The sequence below is a fragment of the Ursus americanus genome, chromosome 3 (assembly GCF_024610735.1).
Source record: "Ursus americanus isolate L20-20 chromosome 3, mUrsAme1.1.p, whole genome shotgun sequence".
In the NCBI taxonomy this organism is placed as follows: domain Eukaryota; kingdom Metazoa; phylum Chordata; class Mammalia; order Carnivora; family Ursidae; genus Ursus; species Ursus americanus.
The window spans coordinates 52,026,480-52,045,135 of NC_142129.1; the positions used below are offsets into that span (position 1 = coordinate 52,026,480).

General features: G+C 48.2%; 1 protein-coding gene across 9 annotated transcripts in view; it reads left to right on the top strand.

The window, feature by feature from the left end:
- Positions 1-18,656, top strand: part of CDCA7L (cell division cycle associated 7 like) — a 170,241-nt gene that overhangs the window by 148,833 nt on the left and 2,752 nt on the right. For 3 of the 9 annotated variants that reach the window (XM_045793062.2, XM_045793066.2, XM_045793058.2), the window contains 6 exons: positions 5,908-6,048; positions 11,340-11,477; positions 14,763-15,137; positions 16,529-16,600; positions 16,714-16,884; positions 17,749-17,874. In XM_045793062.2, the coding sequence (XP_045649018.1) occupies positions 5,908-6,048; positions 11,340-11,477; positions 14,763-15,137; positions 16,529-16,600; positions 16,714-16,884; positions 17,749-17,874 (1,023 nt within the window). The remainder of the gene's footprint in view (positions 1-5,907; positions 6,049-11,339; positions 11,478-14,762; positions 15,138-16,528; positions 16,601-16,713; positions 16,885-17,748; positions 17,875-18,656) is intronic. The other 6 variants (XM_045793065.2, XM_045793063.2, XM_045793061.2 and 3 more) reach the window with 5 other exon arrangements.

The following is an 18,656-nucleotide window of genomic DNA, read 5'->3' on the forward strand; positions in this document are numbered from 1 at the left end:
CCACAAGGCCGCCACCACCACCAAACCGCTCTGCTGCCTCGTTGTAGAGAAAGAGGGTGGCCGCCCTATTTATTGTGAAGTTCTTTCTACTTCGTTTTCTTAGCACTCCATGTGCGCTACTATAAGTCCCAGACACCAGTAGATAGACCGTTGGTAATATTTGAAATTTCGCTCTAAACGTCTCTTGGTGTTCTACAAAGCACCATGGTTCCGCTGTGCGCCTTCCCTGAAGGAGTGTGAGATCTAGCCTGTAGATGTTTGGTTCTCACGTTAGAAACTGACGTTAGACGACTGGGAGATGTCACAGCACGGCCGGGATTCCTGGCTTCTCTGGGAGGGTTGAAGGTGGAGCCCACGGGACCCCTGTTCCTGTGTGGCAGTGGCCTACTGGCGCGGAGAGTAGCCGCCCCTTCTGGGCCTGTGTCTTGAGCTCACCAGTGAGCCTCGGCCCGTGGTGTCTTACCCAGAGCGGCCGCCGTACCCTCCTCCTGTTAGCCCCCCGAAACTGTTGAGAGTGCATTCCTTGTTCCCGAGAGGAGCGCTAGGGTCCCGTTGAGGGCCTGTGGGTGATCTGTAGTCCTTTCTGAAGGAGGAGCTGTGAATGGGACTGCTTTGTATGCACATGTTCTAGGTGAAACTCTTTAATTCCTCTTGTATAGGGATGGCATAGACTGCGCCTTTCACACCTCCCCTAGGAACCCCACGACAAGGGCAGATGCCTGTCGATACCTTCAGCGTGGATTAGTGATAACCTGCTTTAGGCCGGGCCCCGTGTTAGGTGCCGGGGACTCCACCCTAGTTCCCGTGTCCTTGTAGCTGACTTGACTCCTGGTCTCCACTTGACTCTTGGTGATAAACTGTTATCCCAACAAGGACAGCACGGACAGATGTAGTGAGTGTATATGAAAGGAATAGAATAAATGTATGGACTTTAAAAAATTATAGTTCATTAAACAGTCTTTTCACTTTCAGAAGGATATTTTCTTGATTTCTTTTTGGTTAGCTAGATTGCAGTTGTCTTAATATGCAAGTTTACTATACATAAATGTACTGGTTGGCAGTTTTTAATATTTTCTTTTCAGTTACTTGCTTTAATTGTTATTATCAGTAGTAGTACTAGTAGTATTTTGTGAGTCTTGTGAGTGGGGTTGCAATCAAATGGAGCATGAGCTTTGGAGAAAAAAGTCTGTCGCACTCCCTGTCTACACACTGCAGCTAGCCAGGGGCTCCCTGGTGACAGGCACAGGGAAATGACCACTCCTTGGGCCTAATGTGCTGTTAAGGTTGCTGAACCACTCACACATTAGAAGGGCGTCCCCATGAATCTTAGCAGGTGCCTTGCATAGAAATCTTGATTTCTTTGTCAACTCTGTTCAACAGTGTCTTGCACTGAAGACCCTTGAATATCTAACAGAGACTTTTGCTAAATCTTGGAGCTTGTGACTGAAACTCCTCTCTTCACACCTTGTGAGGTTAGGCAGCAAGAAACAGCCCTGTGGCCCCTAGAATGTGTACTGGTTTTTGCTTTTTTCAAAGTGTTCTTTCCTTTTGTTCCTAATTGGTCATTACAGCCCCCTCGTGGGACTTCTGGGACAGACTCTGGAGCAGACGTGACGTCCTAGATGAGCTGGGGGGAGGGGGGGGAGACAGGCTTCGCAGCAGCTGTACCCAGGCTGATGCAGTTGTCCCGGAAGCAGGTTCTCCATATTGCCAGCCTCTCTGTTCCTTCCAGGCGCTTCCATGAAATCATGACAGGGCGTACTCCTCCTCCTTTAACCTTCTTAGGTTAAAACAAGCTTCTGGGCCGGCAGAGCTTTCTGATTCACAGAATGGTGCTAAGTCAGAAAGCAGACGCCGGAAACCAATCTCTTTCTGCCGCTGCAGGGACCGAACTCGGGGGCTGTTCCGTAATGTTACACACTTACACTCTGATAAGTATTCTCTGTTTCTCTTGTGACGAGTGTTATCTTGGCATGTTGGTTTCATGACAAAACTACTAAAAAGTACCTATGAAAAGATAAGGGGTGCCAAATACTGTTAAATTTACCTCCTTATGAAAAGTTGCATTTTTCTCCCAAGAACTGTTTCAGGCTTCGTTAGGAGCTCCTGGCATAAATGTGGCAGGTTTTTTTTTGTTACTGTTCCTGGAACTCTACTTCTGTGTCTGCCCCTTTGTCCCAAGAGGTGATTTCATTAGATGGTGGGAGAGTGTGTGTGTTAATCCCCTGACACCGTTAAACTTGGCATATTCATTCTAGGTTTGTGTTCTCTATAAACCAAATGTTAAATGTCCTTTGATTGAACCATTGACTTTCTAATCGTTTTTTAAACAAGCATTAAAATCATGATAAAAACAAGATTAGAGATTAGTGATTTCTGAAATGAACCTAACTGTAAAACTAATTCAATGCACAGAAAAAAATTCGAAGAATTGAAGTAACTTGAAAGTACAACTCTGTGTGTGTTAGTGCCACATGGTGTGGTCTAGGGAATCCCTAGGGTTCCACAAAGACAGAGTTATTGTTGTCATCATTCTAAATGCCAGTTTCACATAAAAGTGGCTTGTTGCGGTCGAGGCGCCTGGGTGGCTCAGTAGTTCAGTGTCCAGCTCTTCATTTTGGCTCAGGTCATGATCTCAGGGTCGTGAGATTGAGCCTGCTTAAGATTCTCTCTCTCCCTCTACCCCTTCCCTTCCTATCGCTAAAAAAAAAAAAAAAAATGTCTTGTAGCAGTAAAAATTATTATATTAAAATCTCAACCCTTGAGGGCATCTCTTTAATACTCACGTGATGAAATGGGAAGTAGAGATAAAGTACCTTTGCATCCCCAAGAACAGAGATTGTCAGGTTATCTCAGGGCAACGATCTAGGAAATAGTGGGCCTATATCCCAGGGATGGAAAGAACTGCAAAGAAATCTTAAACTTGGTTGTTGTTGATGGTTATTGTTGGTAGTGGTGGTAGTGGTATAAGTTTGAAACTGTTTCGTGTGTATTGTAGATAAAGCAAATGGGTAAGCATATGAAAAATACTGAGAGTTGGAGCTTTCTTTATGGGGAAAGGGAAATAATGTGGGATTGAGGGAGGTGAGGAAGAATCCTGTCCTTTTGGATTTGAATTCAGGGTGTCACCGTGAATGTGTGATTTAAGACATTTAAAATATGCTGATTACGTCCAAAGAGCTTAGAAGCAATGATACTCAACTAGCAAGGAGGATACCAAGTCCCCACATCGGATTTCTTAGTGCCTGTGCACCTTGGGAAAATGGCTGATCCAAGGTCTGGGGCAGGTGATGAAGTATAAGGCTAGCTTGGTACACTTGTGCCGGAAAGCAAAGAGGTGCCCAAAGACCGTTAGAGTTGTGTCAAAAGGACACAGAAACTGACTTGAAGGAGCTCCCAATGGCCAAATTTAGGACAATTTGAGCATCAGAAAGAATGGTGACAGTAATGTATTATAGCACATTGAATTAAAAAAAAAATTCCATGAATCTACATGGGAGTGAGAGAGGCAGAGAGAGGGAGAGATAGCAAGAGAGAGAGAGAGAATATTGTGTTATAGAAGAATGCCAGCTAATATATGAAGAATGAATAGAATTTGAAAATGACCATTTTGCACCCCCTACTGTGCAGTCATTGATTCAGGTAAGAGCTGTCAATGGAGCTGAAACCCCCGAGTGAGTTGTCATCAATCAGGGGGAAGGATAATCACAGAATGTGAAATATCACCCTACTCACTGCTTCCTAGATACAGAGGGGAAAAGGTATTTTTGCTGGGGAGAAATACAGCACACCCTACCTCGTTGGTCAGAGAGCATCACCACTAGAAATCCAAGAGCGCCGACGCGATGTGCAGTACTACCTAGGAAGCAGTCACCGTTTTGAAAGAAAGAAGTAAACTTGAATCTGACTGAGCTTGTAACTTCACTACCAAGTCATAGGAAATCCCTGGGGACATAGGAGTCTTTAAATATCATCTTGCAACTGCGACCTTCCAGACTCTAGCAAACTCCACAAATGACCCAGTTTCTTCAAAAATAAGTTGCCAAAGAAAAAAAAGGACACATGAGAAAAGACTTGAGGGACCTGTTGACCAATGTGTGGACCTTATTCAAATCATGATAGAAATAAACCGTGAGTTAAAAAAAATAGGTTAACAGAACTGTGAACACAGACTGTGTATTTGCTGATGATGCAGGGTGAAATGATACTGTATCTTCATTTGCTTCAAGATTTGGAAGGAGGGCAGTTGGGTAGGGATACAGACGGAGCAAGATTAGCCATGGGCACAGAACTGCTCCAAGATCCATGTGTGTGTTCATTATACCGTCCTACCTACTTAGGATTATGTTTGAAAAATTACATAATTATGTTTTAAAAAACACCAATTAATAGGGGATAATCTGACATATCGTGCCTCTTTATGCATTGCTTTGAGAAGTGCATGTCATCTGTATAGAATTGTTGCCAGAAATATTTCACTTAAATGTATCAGGAACCAGTCAGACAAGCTCAGAATGTATGATGTTTGAGAAGGCTGTCGTCTTGGGCTATGTAAATGATGTCAGTGTTGTGAAAAGCAACAAAAAATAGTGTCATAAATAAAACAAATACAATGCGTGATCTTTGCTTGAATGGATCCCCTTTGTCCCCCAAAGTTATTGAAGACATTTTGGGGACAGTTGCACACATTTAAATATGAACTTGTAGTAAATGATATTATTGAATGAATGTTAATTATTTTAGGTACGGTTGTAGTTTTATGGCTCTATAGGAGAATGTTTTTTGTTCTCAGGAGATGTGTGCGGAAGTATTTTAGGGTGAATTAGTATGATGTCTGCAATTTACTTTAAGTATACACAGGTTGCGGCGCCTGGGTGGCTCAGTCGGTTAAGTGTCTGCCTTCCTTCGGCTCAGGTCATGATCCCAGGGTCCTGGGAAGGAGCCCCACCTGCTCAGCGGGGAGTCTGCTCCTCCCTCTCCTCTTTGCCCCTCCCCGTGTTTGGGTGCACTCACTCACTCTCTCAAATAAATAAAATTAAAAAATATATATATATGCATGGATTAAGTTGGCTCATACTAAATGGCCGTTTCTCTAGGTCAGAATCTGTGACATACTAGCCAGTGCCTATGGTTCCACTTAATGTTTGTTGAAAGAGACAGGAAGCAAACGTGGTGACACACGGGAGCTCCCTGAGAAGAATCTATAGATATTTGTACCATTCTGTCATCTTACTTTGGATTTCAACTTGGGAACAAGTAGGTAGTCAACATATGAAAATGAACTCTGAACAGATACATACTTGTTAGATGAAGTGTGCTGACAACATTCTTGGAATACTTGCCTATAACAGTGTTTGAATTCTCTTGGAACTCTGAAATGACTCGATTGAGAATATAAACAAGGAACAAAAAAGCTACTTATTTCATTGTATGAATTTCCATGTCTGAATCCGCAGGTGACAAAGAAGAGAAAAATTAAAGAGCTATAGGTGGAAATGAAAAAAAAAGGAGCTTAGTAATACCTTATTTTGACATAGATGACATTTGAAGACAAATCCACTGTAGGAGAAAAATAGATCGTTGGTTTCTCAGAAACCGATGACTATTTTTTGTGAAGAGATCACACATGGCTTCTGTCTAGGTACGGCTCTGACATTGTCTGTAAGATAGGATATATCTCTAGAGTTTGAGAACAGCTTGTCCTTCCACCCCTCCCCCCACCTTCTTTTGTTGCCACGAGGAGTCAGCTGAAGCACATTCTGCTCCGGGGTTACTGGGCTCTTCTGGGCGACCTGGGCAGATCGATAGAGCTAGGAGATGCTAATTCCTCCTGCTCTCTACAAGATTCCCCTAAGTGATGCTAACAGCCCCTGGTTTGATCCTCCTTCTTTTTTGAATCCAAAACAGATCCCTAAAGAAGTAGCTGACATCTTTAATGCCCCCAGTGATGATGAAGAGTTTGTCGGTTTCCAAGATGATGTTCCCATGGAAACCCTGTCATCAGAGGAGAGCTGTGATAGTTTTGACTCATTGGAGTCAGGGAAACAGGTATGGATGCTTCCTTTCATGGAAGGCACGGTCTTCTGGAAGCCTGGGTCTTGGTTCGGGTATTCTTTGACTTGAATTTGGCCTGAGATTGGTGATAGCAGTTAACCTTCAAACATTTTATTTTAAAAGTGTTGTGCCTTCATGTTTCAAGAACCAGTGAGAGTACCTAGATCACTTTTACTGTTTAAGCCCTTTCCGTGTACGATAATTTTTTTTTTTTTTTTAATGGGGCCTCACATGGTCAGATCCATTTTCTTTGCAATGTCGGGGCTGCAGCCTGTGTCGAGGCTGCAGAGTGTCCCTGCTCGGCCGGCCGGGGAGGGCTGGGCCCGCACAGCGCCCGTCCCCACCGCAGTGCCGTGCAGGAACGCGTGGTTGCCGTGAGTCAGCCGTGTCTCCGTGCTCCTGGAGCGTGGTTCTCTTGGCACCTCACTCTTGGAATTGCTGGCGAGGGCGTGACTCTTTCTTGGATTCCTTTGATCTCTAGCAAACACAAGTTACATTTCTCTGAGAGTTCGTTTCCTGGAGGTTTCTGTTGTGCCTTAACAGGAGCATGGCCAAAGTCACTAGCCTTTGGGGGCATTTTCTTCTGCATTCATTGTGGCTCTCAAAATTCTTCATTCTCCCTTGACCACAGCTTCTTTAAAGGCTGTAAATTAAACCCACCTAGCTTTGACTGGGCAGGTGCAGGAGGAGAAGCAATTAATTATATTAGGGAAGTTCCAGCCTCTGTGGGAGCAGGTCTTGCCCGGGTGCGGGGGCCTCCCTGGTCTCTGTGGTCCGCACTTGACGTGCTGTCTCATTTGACCCACCAGCCACCTGCTGCCACTCCCTTTGGTCTCTCCCTCTCTCTCATGTGTTTCATACTTCACGGTCATGTCTTCTGTCTCCCGTCCCCATCCGTGGATTTGCCTCAAGATTTTGTCTTCGGACCTTTTCTCTTAGTGATCTAGGGCCCAGCCTGCTTTCAGCCATTACCTGCAGGTTCTTGATGGCTTAGCTTCTCTCTCAAGCCCCACGCGTACGGCTGACTGCCAGTTGGACCAGTCTTGAACTCACTGTTTCCCTCCCCTTGTTGTCCCTTTGTCTTCCTCATTTTTATCTTGGTCTTTGGTATTTGCGACCCCCTCCTCCTCTCCCATCTCTCCGACTCCCTTGCACGTGTCTGTGACTCTCTGCCATGTTGCTCTCCCCCTCCCCCTTCCCCTCCCTTCTTCAGCTCCCCTGGTCCTCATAGCCCCTTATCTCAGTTACAGAACTGAGCTCTGGTCATGCTCCTTGCCTTATTCAGCAGCCATTTGAGCATGGTCAGCCAGTGAGCGAGAGCGGAGCCCGGGGTCCACCGTGAGGGGCATTTCTGAGCAGCGCAGGATGGGCCTGAAGAGCTGAGCCTGGAGCCCAGCAGTGCAGTGGGAATCACGACACCGAGCAGCTTCCGTATCTTTGCTGTTGTAAATAATACTGCAGTAAACATACAGGTGTATAATTAGCGTTTGGGGTAAATACCCAGTAGTGAAATGACTATTGCACTATTTTTAATTTCCGGAGGACCCTCCGTGCTGTCTTCCACAGTGGCTGCCCCTGTGGATTCCCGCCAGTGTGCATTCCCGCCAGCAGTGCCCGGGGAACCCTTTCTCTCCACATCCTCACCAACGCTTGATTTTAGCCATTCTGACAGGTGTAAGGGGATACCGCACTGTGGTTTTGATCTGCATTTTCCTGATGATGAGATAAGGGAGCACCCGAAGTGTCGATCAGTAAAAGAAGGGATAAGGAAGATGCTGAGCATACGCACGACGGAATACTGTGCAGCCGTTAAAAGGATGAGGTTTTTCCGCCATTTGCAGCAACGTGGATGGACCTAGAGGGTAGTGTGCTGAGTGAAGTAAGTCAGAGAAAGACAGAGACCATATGATTTCACTCATATGGAATCTAAAAATTAAATAAAAAGCAGAACCAGACCTATAAATACAAAGAACAAGCTGATGGTTGCCAGCGGGGGGGGGGGGTAGGGAGATGGGCAAGATGGGGGAAGGGCGAGGGAGGCGCAGGCTTCCAGTTGCAGGGAACAGGTAGGGCACAGGGAGTATAGTCGATGGTACTGTAACAGAGTCGCGTGGGGACAGATGGTAGCGACCCTCGTGAGCTTAAGGTAAATTTAAGAAGGTGTGAAGAAGGCGAGTCACTGTATTGTACACGTGAAACTAACACTCCGTGGCCACTAGGCTCAATACAAAAATGTAGAACAGAAAAGCCAGAACAGCTGCTTTTGCTGCTCTGAGCGCGGCTGCTTCTGTGTGGCTGCGCCCAGCCCACCCTTCCTGCTCCCCCTGCCCGGGGTGGGGGGGTCGCCGGTGTGCCTGAGAGGGCCCGTGGCCATGTGCTTTCCATACAGCTCGCCCTGACGCAGCACCTCCCAGCACAGCGTGGGGGTGTTGTCACCCCTGTTTCACAGGGGCGAGACTGAAGCTCGGGGCAGCGAGGTGACTTGTCTAGGCCCCCACATCTGAGAAGCGTCCAGGCTGGGATGCTTGAAATCTGGGAGCGTCCCTTGGCAGCCTCGTCCCTCTCACTGCTCCCTGTGCTGCAGGGACCAGAAGCCGCACGGACACCCTCCTCGTATGCTGGTCTGTGCTGTTCATTCTGCTTTTGTGTCCTCTCCTCATTTTTCTGGAGTCCGCCCCCGTTCAGCTCCAGTTCAAATGCTGCTGCTGCCTGAAATCTTGCTGGATTTTCTTTTTCTTTCTGTGTGCGGTATTGCTCACGTCTCCCTTACAACACGGATCGTCACCTCTGTCCCGCTGCCTACTGGACTGTTCCCTCCGCAGTGGGAGGCCCCTCACACGTGCACGATGCTTTCCAGCTCCGCTGGTTGGACCGCTTACGTGTGTTGTCCCTGTCCTCGTGTTCTGTGCGTTCAGCATCCATTGGTGAAGGAGGCCCCATGGCGTGGAATTGAGGTGGGATGTTGATCCGACTGGTTCAGCTCACTGTCATTTTCCAGTCGGTTTCGTCATGTCCCATGAGCTTCAAAATAAAAAGTGTAACCACTCTGTCAGCCCCTCTTCTCATCTGGTATTTGCTTACGGTCTTGATCATGGGAGATAGATACAGGGGACCCAGGGCCAGAGCATTCTGCCTGCTACTGACTTTAAAGGGTAACCAGTTCTGGAGAGCAAAGAGCTATGTGAGGGTTGTAGCCAAGACGCAGTGAGACCGTGGAGTGGTTGTTCTGCTTTATACAGACTCACATTAAGAACGTTTTTTTGTTTGTTTGTTTTGTTTGTTTTTTTTAAGTCTGCTCCATGCACAGCAAGGAGCCCAGAGTAGGGCTTGAACTCACGACCCTGAGATTAAGACCTGAGCTGAGATCAAGAGTTGGATGCTTAACTGACCGTGCCACCCAGCCGCCCCCAAAACAGTTTTTGCATCTTGTGGAATGAGGAGAAGAAAAGCAGGGGCCTTGGTGTAGGACTGTGGCTGCGTGTTTTGGTGTTCAATCTGGTCACCAAAGATACTGCTTTCTCCCAGGCCGACTAGTTCCCTGTGAGGCCAGCTCAAAGGGTAAAGCGAGCCAGAGGAGCGGGAGGTGGGAACTGGCTGCTCTAAGACGGGGCTTGTTCTCTCTCGGCCCCAGGCAGGGACCGTGGGTATACGATGAAACGCACACATAGGCCCGCAGTGCCGCCGGGCCGCCTGCAGAGGCCAGCTCAGGGCTCCGTGAGCCAGATGTTTCCTGCCCTTGGAGGTGGCAGGTTTGTGGGGGGCTGCTTCGGCAGCCCGCTGTGCAGCAGTCTTTCTTAAAAATCAGCCCGGGCCTGTTGCTTCTGCAGCCTGACCACACACACTCACGATCCGTGTCAACCAGCCGGGAGAAGCCGCGTGAACTCACGCACAGGATGCAGCAGTGTTGACTTTGTTCTTCCTTAAGCACAATTTGAATTTCACTTTAAAGAAACTTCCCTTTTGTGTTTGTATTTTTTTTTTCAAGCAGCTGCACCACAGCTATCAACAAAGGAACAAAGTAATTTAGCTCCAAGCACACTCACTCCAATTACCCGTAATAATTCATAGGAGACATTTAAGCTTAAAAAAATGCTGGATATAGACATTTCTTTCTCTATCCCCCTATAAATTTTCCCACTCATCTATTATATCTATTTTTCTCCAGAGGTGATCTGAGCTTGAAGAAGTATATAATTAAAGTCAGGGAGAGGCAGTGGGGGAGATAAAAATTCTCCAGCCGAACGCGGTGTGATGAGGGGTCACTGCTATATCGGGTGCGGGAGGAAGAGACGTCAGAGGCAGCTGGGGACACGCTCCAGCCCTGGTGCCAGCCTGGGGGAGGCAGGTTTGTGGGTCTCCTTTCTGTACTGCGGGTCTGTCTGTTCCCTCCTTTCTTTGAAGAGAGCCATTTCGAGAGTCCGGTTTCTTGCCTTCGATTGGTTCGAAAGACAGAAAATTCATTCCAAAAGGTCTTTCCTTTTTAAGAGTCCTAGCGCGGTTTTCCTTCTGCCAACTTGCACCTGTCGGTGTTGCTGGCCTCGGACCTCCTGCAGGAGAGGCTCTCCTGGGGGCTGGGAGCTTGGCGCTCCCATCCGCGCCTGCCGTGGGTGGTCACGGCGCACAGTGGGCAGGGAGCGGTGTGGAAGGCTCTGGCCCTTTCCTGCGCAGAAACTTGCTGTCTCTGGAAGGCAGGTGGGAGGTGTGCTCACTGACTTAGGGGAGACGGCTTTGGGTGGCTGCCAGGAAGGAAAGCCAGCCCGTGGCAGGGAGCCAGGGTTTCTCCTCCTGGCTCCGTCCCGTGTGCGTTCGGTTCTGTGGGACAGCAGACCTTCCTGATGGCCAGCCCTGGCAGGAGCTGAAGGCCGTCAGCACTCAGCAGTCACAGGAGAAGCCGGCTGAGCCTGTGGCCGTGCTGACTTTTCGAAATGGTACAGTTGTTTGATGGTTTCAAATTGTTCAATTGTTCTCCTTCCGTAGTCTATAGAAAAATGTGTGTCTCTGTGTGTGTTTGGTTATTGTGGTAAAATATACATAACATAAAGTTGACCATTTCACCATTTTTCAAATGTAGGCGAGTGCCCCGTTTCTTGCCAGCAAGACGCTAAGTGGCATTAAGGACACACACGGGGTTGTGCAGCTGTCCCCGTTATCCAGAATGTTTTCATCACCTCGAACGGATACTCGCCATTAAACAACTTTTCACTGTCCCCTAGCGTGCCCCCCCCACCCCGCACTGCTCACCTCTGTTCTTCTTTCTTTATGACATTTGTGTGTTTTTAATTTAGCAGGATGTCTGTTTCCATTCCAAATACTTCACGGAAGAGCTAAGAAGAATTTTTATAGAGGACACTGACTCAGAGACCGAAGAATTTGAAGGATTTACACAGAATGACCTGAATGGAAATAGTAGCCCAGAAGTCATGGTAATAATTATCAACACGGGCGGGTGGGGTTGTCATATTTTCAGTCCTGTTTCTGAACTGTATTTTTTGTAAGAAGTCACTTCACAAATGAATGACTTTTTCTTACGTGTTTATCTTCTAAGCCAGTTAACAAGATATAGACTTGCTATTTTAAGGCTAATCCCTGGCCCATCAGTCCATTATTCTCTTATAGAAAATCCAGTTGTCTTTCCCTGGTACCTTAGGGGGTTGGGGGGGGGGTGTCCCAGGTGTCCCTTATTGTTCTTCTGAAAGAATTTATTTCAGACTTTCTGGAATATCTTATCTGGAAAGAGGACGGTCTGTCTAGGAATAGCAAGTTCCTTAAAGTGATTTTTTGTTGTGTGTAAAATCATGTTCTTAAGTTTGGAGTTCATTTGGCCAAAATTTAGCTGCGGTACAAACTTGAGAGTTTTCCCTGTGTATTCCCGATTTGGATGCCGAAATGCTCTTTCGGTGATAAAGGTGACCTGGACTTGTCTGACTCCGGAGGGAAATCTGCTCTCAGCACTCGGCCTTCAGGAGACTCGATGATTTCTTCCTTCACTCCCTGGGTTGAGGCCAGTGTGCTGCCAATTAGTATTTGAATCTCAGGGTACCTTTAAAGAACAGCCTTTGGGTTTTTTCCAGGCATAAAAGTGTTTTCTGCTAACTGAGAAATAGCAGACATTTATCCCCCCAAATCAGTCCAGCGCTTCCTTCTTTGCTATCGAGATAAAGGATAGAGGTTAAACCTCTTCACATTCAGAAGCTCCTGAGAACCCACCGCTGGCATGGAACTTGGGGAGAAATTTCAATAAGCTGTAACTAGCGGGTTTGCTTTGTTCCTCACCTTTTCCTGGGGGATCTTAAGGCCTGAAAGCCCTAATAGTAGGCTGCCTAGTCCGATGTGGATCCCCCCGCCCTCCCCTCGCAGAGAGGAGCAGCCCAGAGCCTCTGCCAGCCCCCAGTCCCCAGCCCTCCTTTGGCTTCCTTTACAGAAGCTGCTTGTCAGGCACTTGGTGTCTTCTGGCCAGCAAGCCACTGAAATCCTTCCAAACCCTAATGGGTATCATCTACTCTTAGTGCCTGAGCTATCTTCTGATTTTTAGCTAAGTGATGTCAGGTTATTCAGAGAATCTGTGTTTCTAGCACTGGGAAGACGACGCCAAAAGTTTTTTGTTTGTTGTTGTTTTGTTTTCCTGTCCGTGGTCTATACATTTGGGGCATGAATTCTGACGTGTTAACTGATGGAACTCGTAGCTTAGGGCAGGTCCACCTGCACATTTTATTTTACGATTCAGTGAGCCGACAAGCATTATGGCCTCCCTCCCCAACCTGCTGCCCGCCCTAGTGAGCACTGGTGAGAGCTCCTGTTCTGATACAGGATGGTACTGTCCCTTGGTGTCCAGTCGTCCTCTCACCGTTATGTGAAGCAGCCACGGCGGCAGCACTGGGCCTTGCGTGCTTTGCCTCCGGTCTCCAGTGGTGGTTACAGTTTGCTCTTCTGGTGTCTACTTTAGTCCTTTACAGAGTCCTTAGCAAGGAGATAGGGGTTAGAGGATGATGGAGATAAATAAAGCCAATCTGAGAGGTATTTCCTCTGAAGTTCTCCGACACTGTTTTCCTAAAATTGGATTCCTCCAGTCCCACCATTTTGGATTCCAAAGCTACAGATGTAGAAAGTTCAGGATACTTGAGAGAGAGAAATCATTGTACTGTAGTCTTATTTCTCTCGTTGGCCTGTTGTGGATTGATACACCCCGAGGTTTGGAAGTCATCTGCACATTTTTTCCCCTCTCTTTTCCTTATTTATTTTATTTATTTTTTAAGTAGGCTCCAGCCCAGTGTGGAGCCCAACACAGGGCTCGAACTTATGACATTGAGGTCAAGACCTGAGCTGAGATCAAGAATAGGGTGTGTAACTGACTGAGCTACCCAGGCGCCCCAATACTTCTTTTAAATTGTTTTTTTTTAAGGAGTCTTCTTGCCCAGTGTGGGGCTTGAACTCACAACCTGAGATTAAGGGTCTTGCTCCACCGACTCAACCAGCCAGGCGCCTTATTTTTGAGTCCAGCTAGAATTTGGGGGTGGTCACTGAGGAGGAAGCTGAGTCATCTACCTCAGTCCTGGGCCCAGTGTGGTGCTGCTCCCCCTGCGCTCCTCACATGGCCCCATTGCCCAGAGTCCCTGACAGAGGGTCTCAGCATGTGGTAAGGGAGAGATGCCAGGAGGGGGCCTTGATCTCTATAGTCAGGCCTATCTCCGCCATTGCTAAGAGTCCCCTCGCATCTGAGATGTCACCCACCATCGCCTGGGTCATGTCACCCTGTCGTTGCCTCCTGTTCTGTGTTCTCATGTGTAAGACTGAGTTCCGTTCTAATGCCAGAAACCCATTCCAAGCAGAATCAGAAAATTGGGGGCAAGAGTTTCTTGAGCTGACGGGACGGGTGCCTCACAACAACCCAGGAGCTGTCTGCCTTGATTTCACCCTGCGGCTCTCCAGGTTGCAGAAAAGGGAGGGGAGGGGCGCCTGGGTGGCACAGCGGTTAAGCGTCTGCCTTCGGCTCAGGGCGTGATCCCGGCGTTAGAGGATCGAGCCCCACATCAGGCTCCTCTGCTATGAGCCTGCTTCTTCCTCTCCCACTCCCCCTGCTTGTGTTCCCTCTCTCGCTGGCTGTCTCTATCTCTGTGGAATAAATAAAATCTTTAAAAAAAAAAAAAAAGAAAAGGGAGGGGACATCCCTGGGAGTGAGGACCCTTAGTGTCCTGGGGATGAGTTTCCCCCACTGACCCCACTGGCCAGTCGTCTGCTTGCTCCTCTGTCACTTGACTGAGGTGAAGTCAGCTCTCCTGTCCCTCCTACCCCCGAGTCCTGTCCCTCCGCGTCAGCGCAGAATGGTGTTTCTCTTCCCCTTCGCGCTCCATTGTTACCTGAAGATCACTCTTAGGCCATGCACACCCTTTTCTTAGGCCAGTCCTCCTGATACTTGGCTGTCCCACAGTGGAGGAGCCCTCCGTCGTGAGCGCCCTGCTTCCAGCCCATGCTCTGCAGGCAGCAGTCCGCCGGGGGCCGGGGCCAGAGGGCAGCAGTCGAATGCCTGCTCTTCCACCAGATGTGTCGACAGGGTGCTAACGGAAGGGTTCAGCGGGAACTCATGATAGGAGCGTGGAAGCTGTCTTCTCATTTGTTCTCTACGGTAATGTCAGAGTGCTTGTTTTAAGTAATGTGCTCTTGGAGGTCTGTTCACGAAACGTGGTCTCTGCTCTTTTCTCTCCTTTTGTTAGCTTGTGGAGTCAGATTTGAGTGATGCTGGTAAGGCGTCTTCAGTGAGTGAGGAAGAGGAGGAGGATGAAGGAGAAAAGGCGACACCTAGAAGAAGCAGGCCTAGGAGGAGCAGTATTGGTCTTCGAGTAGCCTTCCAGTTCCCCACCAAGAAACTGGCAAAAAAGTCAGATGACCATTCTTCAGAGCCGCTGTTTTCTAGCACTCGCTTACAGGACAGTAAAAAAGCAATCCTTGGAAGAAAGAGAAGCTGCAGACAGGGGAAGGAAAGGGAGGATTCGGTCTCGGAGTCTGAGGACGACTCCAGGGGTGAGGGCCAGGAGGGCTCGGACGCTCTGCTGAAAAGGACCATGAACATCAAGGAGAACAAGGCCATGGTAAGGCCCGGCGGCGGGCGGTGTGGGCGCTGAGGCTCCCGGGACTAACCCCAGAGCTGCTGCTGCTCTCGCTTCGGTCGGGAACGTGCTCTGGGTAGTGGGTGTCCTTTCTCCGTTCCCGAACCCCGGCCAGTTATTACCTGCTCGGCTGTGGTTTGGGAACAGAAAGCGACTCCCCAGGACTGTTTTTAGCTCCGCTGCCTGATGCCGTGACCTCCTGCTGCTTACTCTGTTATGAGGTTAGGTTCTGAACAGGTAGTGGTAGTGGAGAGGGGAGGGCTCTACAGCTGGCTGCTTCCCAGCAGAAAGGAGCCAGGTGTGCAGAGGGGGTCGAGAAGCCCACGTAAGGGTCGCAGTGTGCAGGCTGGGCGGACGGCTTGCAACGAGAAATCCTTTGATGACCCACTGGGCCTTCTAGACCTCGTATGAGAGAATGCAGGAGACCTCACCTCAGTATTAAGACAAACTGAACAGTTTTGAATCACGTTGACGTCTCTTCCCTGGAATGAATGATGACACAAGGGGAAATCTGTTATGTCTATTTGGTTTTTCTGTATTCAGTCAGTAACTTGTTTGCTTCATAATTTTGTATATACACAGAATTAATAGAATTCTACCATTCAGTCACTTTCAGCATTTTGGTGTATTTTTAGTATTTTCTTTTTAAAAAGCATAATACTGTATATGCAGTCTTAGATGTCTAATAAGAAAACAAAGAGCCTACTTTTGAAACTTATCCTAAGACATATTTGCGCTTATTAGTTAAGGGAAATTTTTAGCACTGTATCTGCATTTTTAAAATAACTGATTTTTTTTGGTAGTGACACCTATACATTTATATAAATCTAAAATTAAAAATCCTGATTGGAATATTAATGCCTGTTATTTAGGGTTCTTAGGTGTTTATTTGGGAATATTTTCATAAATTATTTTTATTAATGAGAAATCAACTTCAGGAGTTTTTTTGGAGCTCTAAGTAACTGTCAGAACAATCGGGTCGAGCCTCTTGTTTTGAACAGGACGAGACTTGACTTAGGTGTGCACGATGACCTGTTGCCAGGCCACGCTGCTCGTCAGTGGCCCCGTCAGGAGTCCCACCTCCTGCAGCCGGCCCTGTCATTCCAGGGACCCGTTCATCGGTGACAGGATGATGTTTATATAGAAAGAGCAGGCGTAGATTTGATTCCTATGCATGATGATCCCAGTATCTCACCTCTGGAGCTAAAACCCTTTACCTGTGAGGCTCAAACCAGAGCAGCTGTTGAGATCGTACGGGAATTACCTGAGTCCGGTTTCTTACGTTGGCAAAACTGAGGATCGTGGGTAAGGTGTTAGGTGAACGAGACGCGGCAATATTGACGTGAGACCCTCTCTTTGGTTCTGAACCTCAGCTCGCTCAGTTACTGGCAGAACTCGACTCTATGCCGGATTTCTTCCCAGTACGAACTCCGAACTCCGCTTCCGTAAGTAGGACTCCTTTCTAATTCCTGATTCCAGTGCCGACGCACAGTCTGCTGCCGGGTGGCTTTTATTCGAGGAAGCACCCGGTTGCATGCGTCTGTGCTCTTGCTTTCAGAAGAAGAGAACGGCGAGGCGGGCTTTCTCAGAGGGACAGGTCACACGGCGCACGAACCCGACCCGGAGCGCACGGCCTCCCGAGAAGTTTGCCCTGGAGAACTTCACCGTCTCAGCTGCCAAGTTCGCAGAAGAGTTTTACGGTTTCAGGAGAAGGAAGACAGTTAGTGGGGTATTTTCTGAGCTCAGTGAACGATGATTCTCGCTCTAAGCCAGTGCGGAGGTTCTGACCCGCTGGGTGTGCAGCTGAGCGCTGGCATTTCTGCCAGTTCCCGGTGCTGCTGGCGTTCCCAGGACCACGCTCCGGGAAGGACCCCCGCCCCATCTAAACTGTAGGCTGGGGGGAGCCCTTTCCCTAGAGGAGCTGCTCAGCGATAGGACCCAGCTCCGTCTCTAGGGGAGGCAACAAAGGCCTGTCCTTGGCGCCAGTCGGCCTTGTGGTTTTTGCTTGTGGGAAAGGGCAGGGATTCTTCCTTGCCTTTCGGTTTTAGGAATGGGGCATTTTAAGTGCTTGCAAAGTCTGGAGTGAGAGAGTAGGTCCTTCCCATTGGCAAGTGTGGCCGTTCACTGTGGTTTACTTCCCTGCCCTCACGGAGTTTATAGCGGCTGTTCATTGGTCAGGGAAAACCTGAGCTATGCATTTACTGTCCTGTCACCTTGCCATGAGGGCGGTTGGCAGGGGCAGGAGCTCCTTAAATGATTGATTCCCGGGAAATAGAAGAGGGACGTAGTTAACATTACTGGTGCTAGAGCTCTGAGAGTGTGAGAGGATTTTTTTGTTAAGATTTTATTTATTGAGAGTGAGCGAGCATGAGCAGGGGGAGGGGCAAAGAGGCAGAAGGAGAATCAGGTTCTCCTCTGAGCAGGGAGCCTGATGTGTGACTCAGTCCCAGGACCCTGAGATCATGACCTGAGCTGAAGGCAGACGCTTAACCGCCTGAGCCACCCAGGCGCCCCGAGATTGTGAAATTTTTATATGTGTTTTGTAACCAGTCAAAACAGCTTATGCTGGGTTCTGCTTTGGCTCATTTTGCAGGGGAAATGCCAGGGGTACAGACGGCGTCACCGAAGATCTTCTTTTCGGCCAGTGGAGGATATCACTGAAGAGGACTTAGAAAATGTTGCCATAACTGTTCGAGATAAAATCTATGATAAAGTTCTGGTAAATTATGTATAATGAATCATTTGCATGATTGTGATTCTAATGGAGAGTCCAGGGCACTGGTGTTTGAAATCCTGCATTGTATTTAAACTGTGGCTGGGCTTACGCCCTCAGGCCTTCTCCCCTCTGACTGGGAGGGTTGGCTGTGACCGGGAAGGGGAAGTTGGCAGAGTGCGGAATTCTCAGGAAAGCTCTTTCCAGGGGATGCAGGTGATCTGCGGGAAGGCAGGGGTATGGTTTGGGAAACGATATTTATAATAGTTACATTTTAAGTATTTATAGGGTGTTTATGTTTTAAACATTGAAAAAACATACTGTGGGGTTTTTTTGTGTGTGCTTTTGGATTCACATAGAGGAACTAAAGTTCGACAGAATATCTTTGGTCGGTAAGAAATGGGTTAAAGTATTTTTTTATTAAACAGTGGTTTGGAGGGAGACTTTGTAGTGTTATGCGCCATGTTTTAGATAAGTTACTTAAGTATTTTAACACCTGGAAGTTGTATCCTGAAAAGCGCCAGGATCGGTGGAAGCTAGGCCAGAGCCAGGTGCTGCTGCCTGGGGCTCACGGCCGCTTGGGCCCCTCTCCTCCTCTGCGGGCATGTCATTCCTTCCAGGCTCCTTGCTCTGTCCCCAGAATTAAAAGTGCTTACAGGCCCCCAGAGGGTGCTCCTCTCCAGGAGAGAGGCCGTGCTGCTTCGAGCCCAACGCACGTACACGGCAGCACGTGGCCTTGTGCGTGCCACCCTCCACTTCCCGTCTTCACCCACTCACCGCCTTCCTCC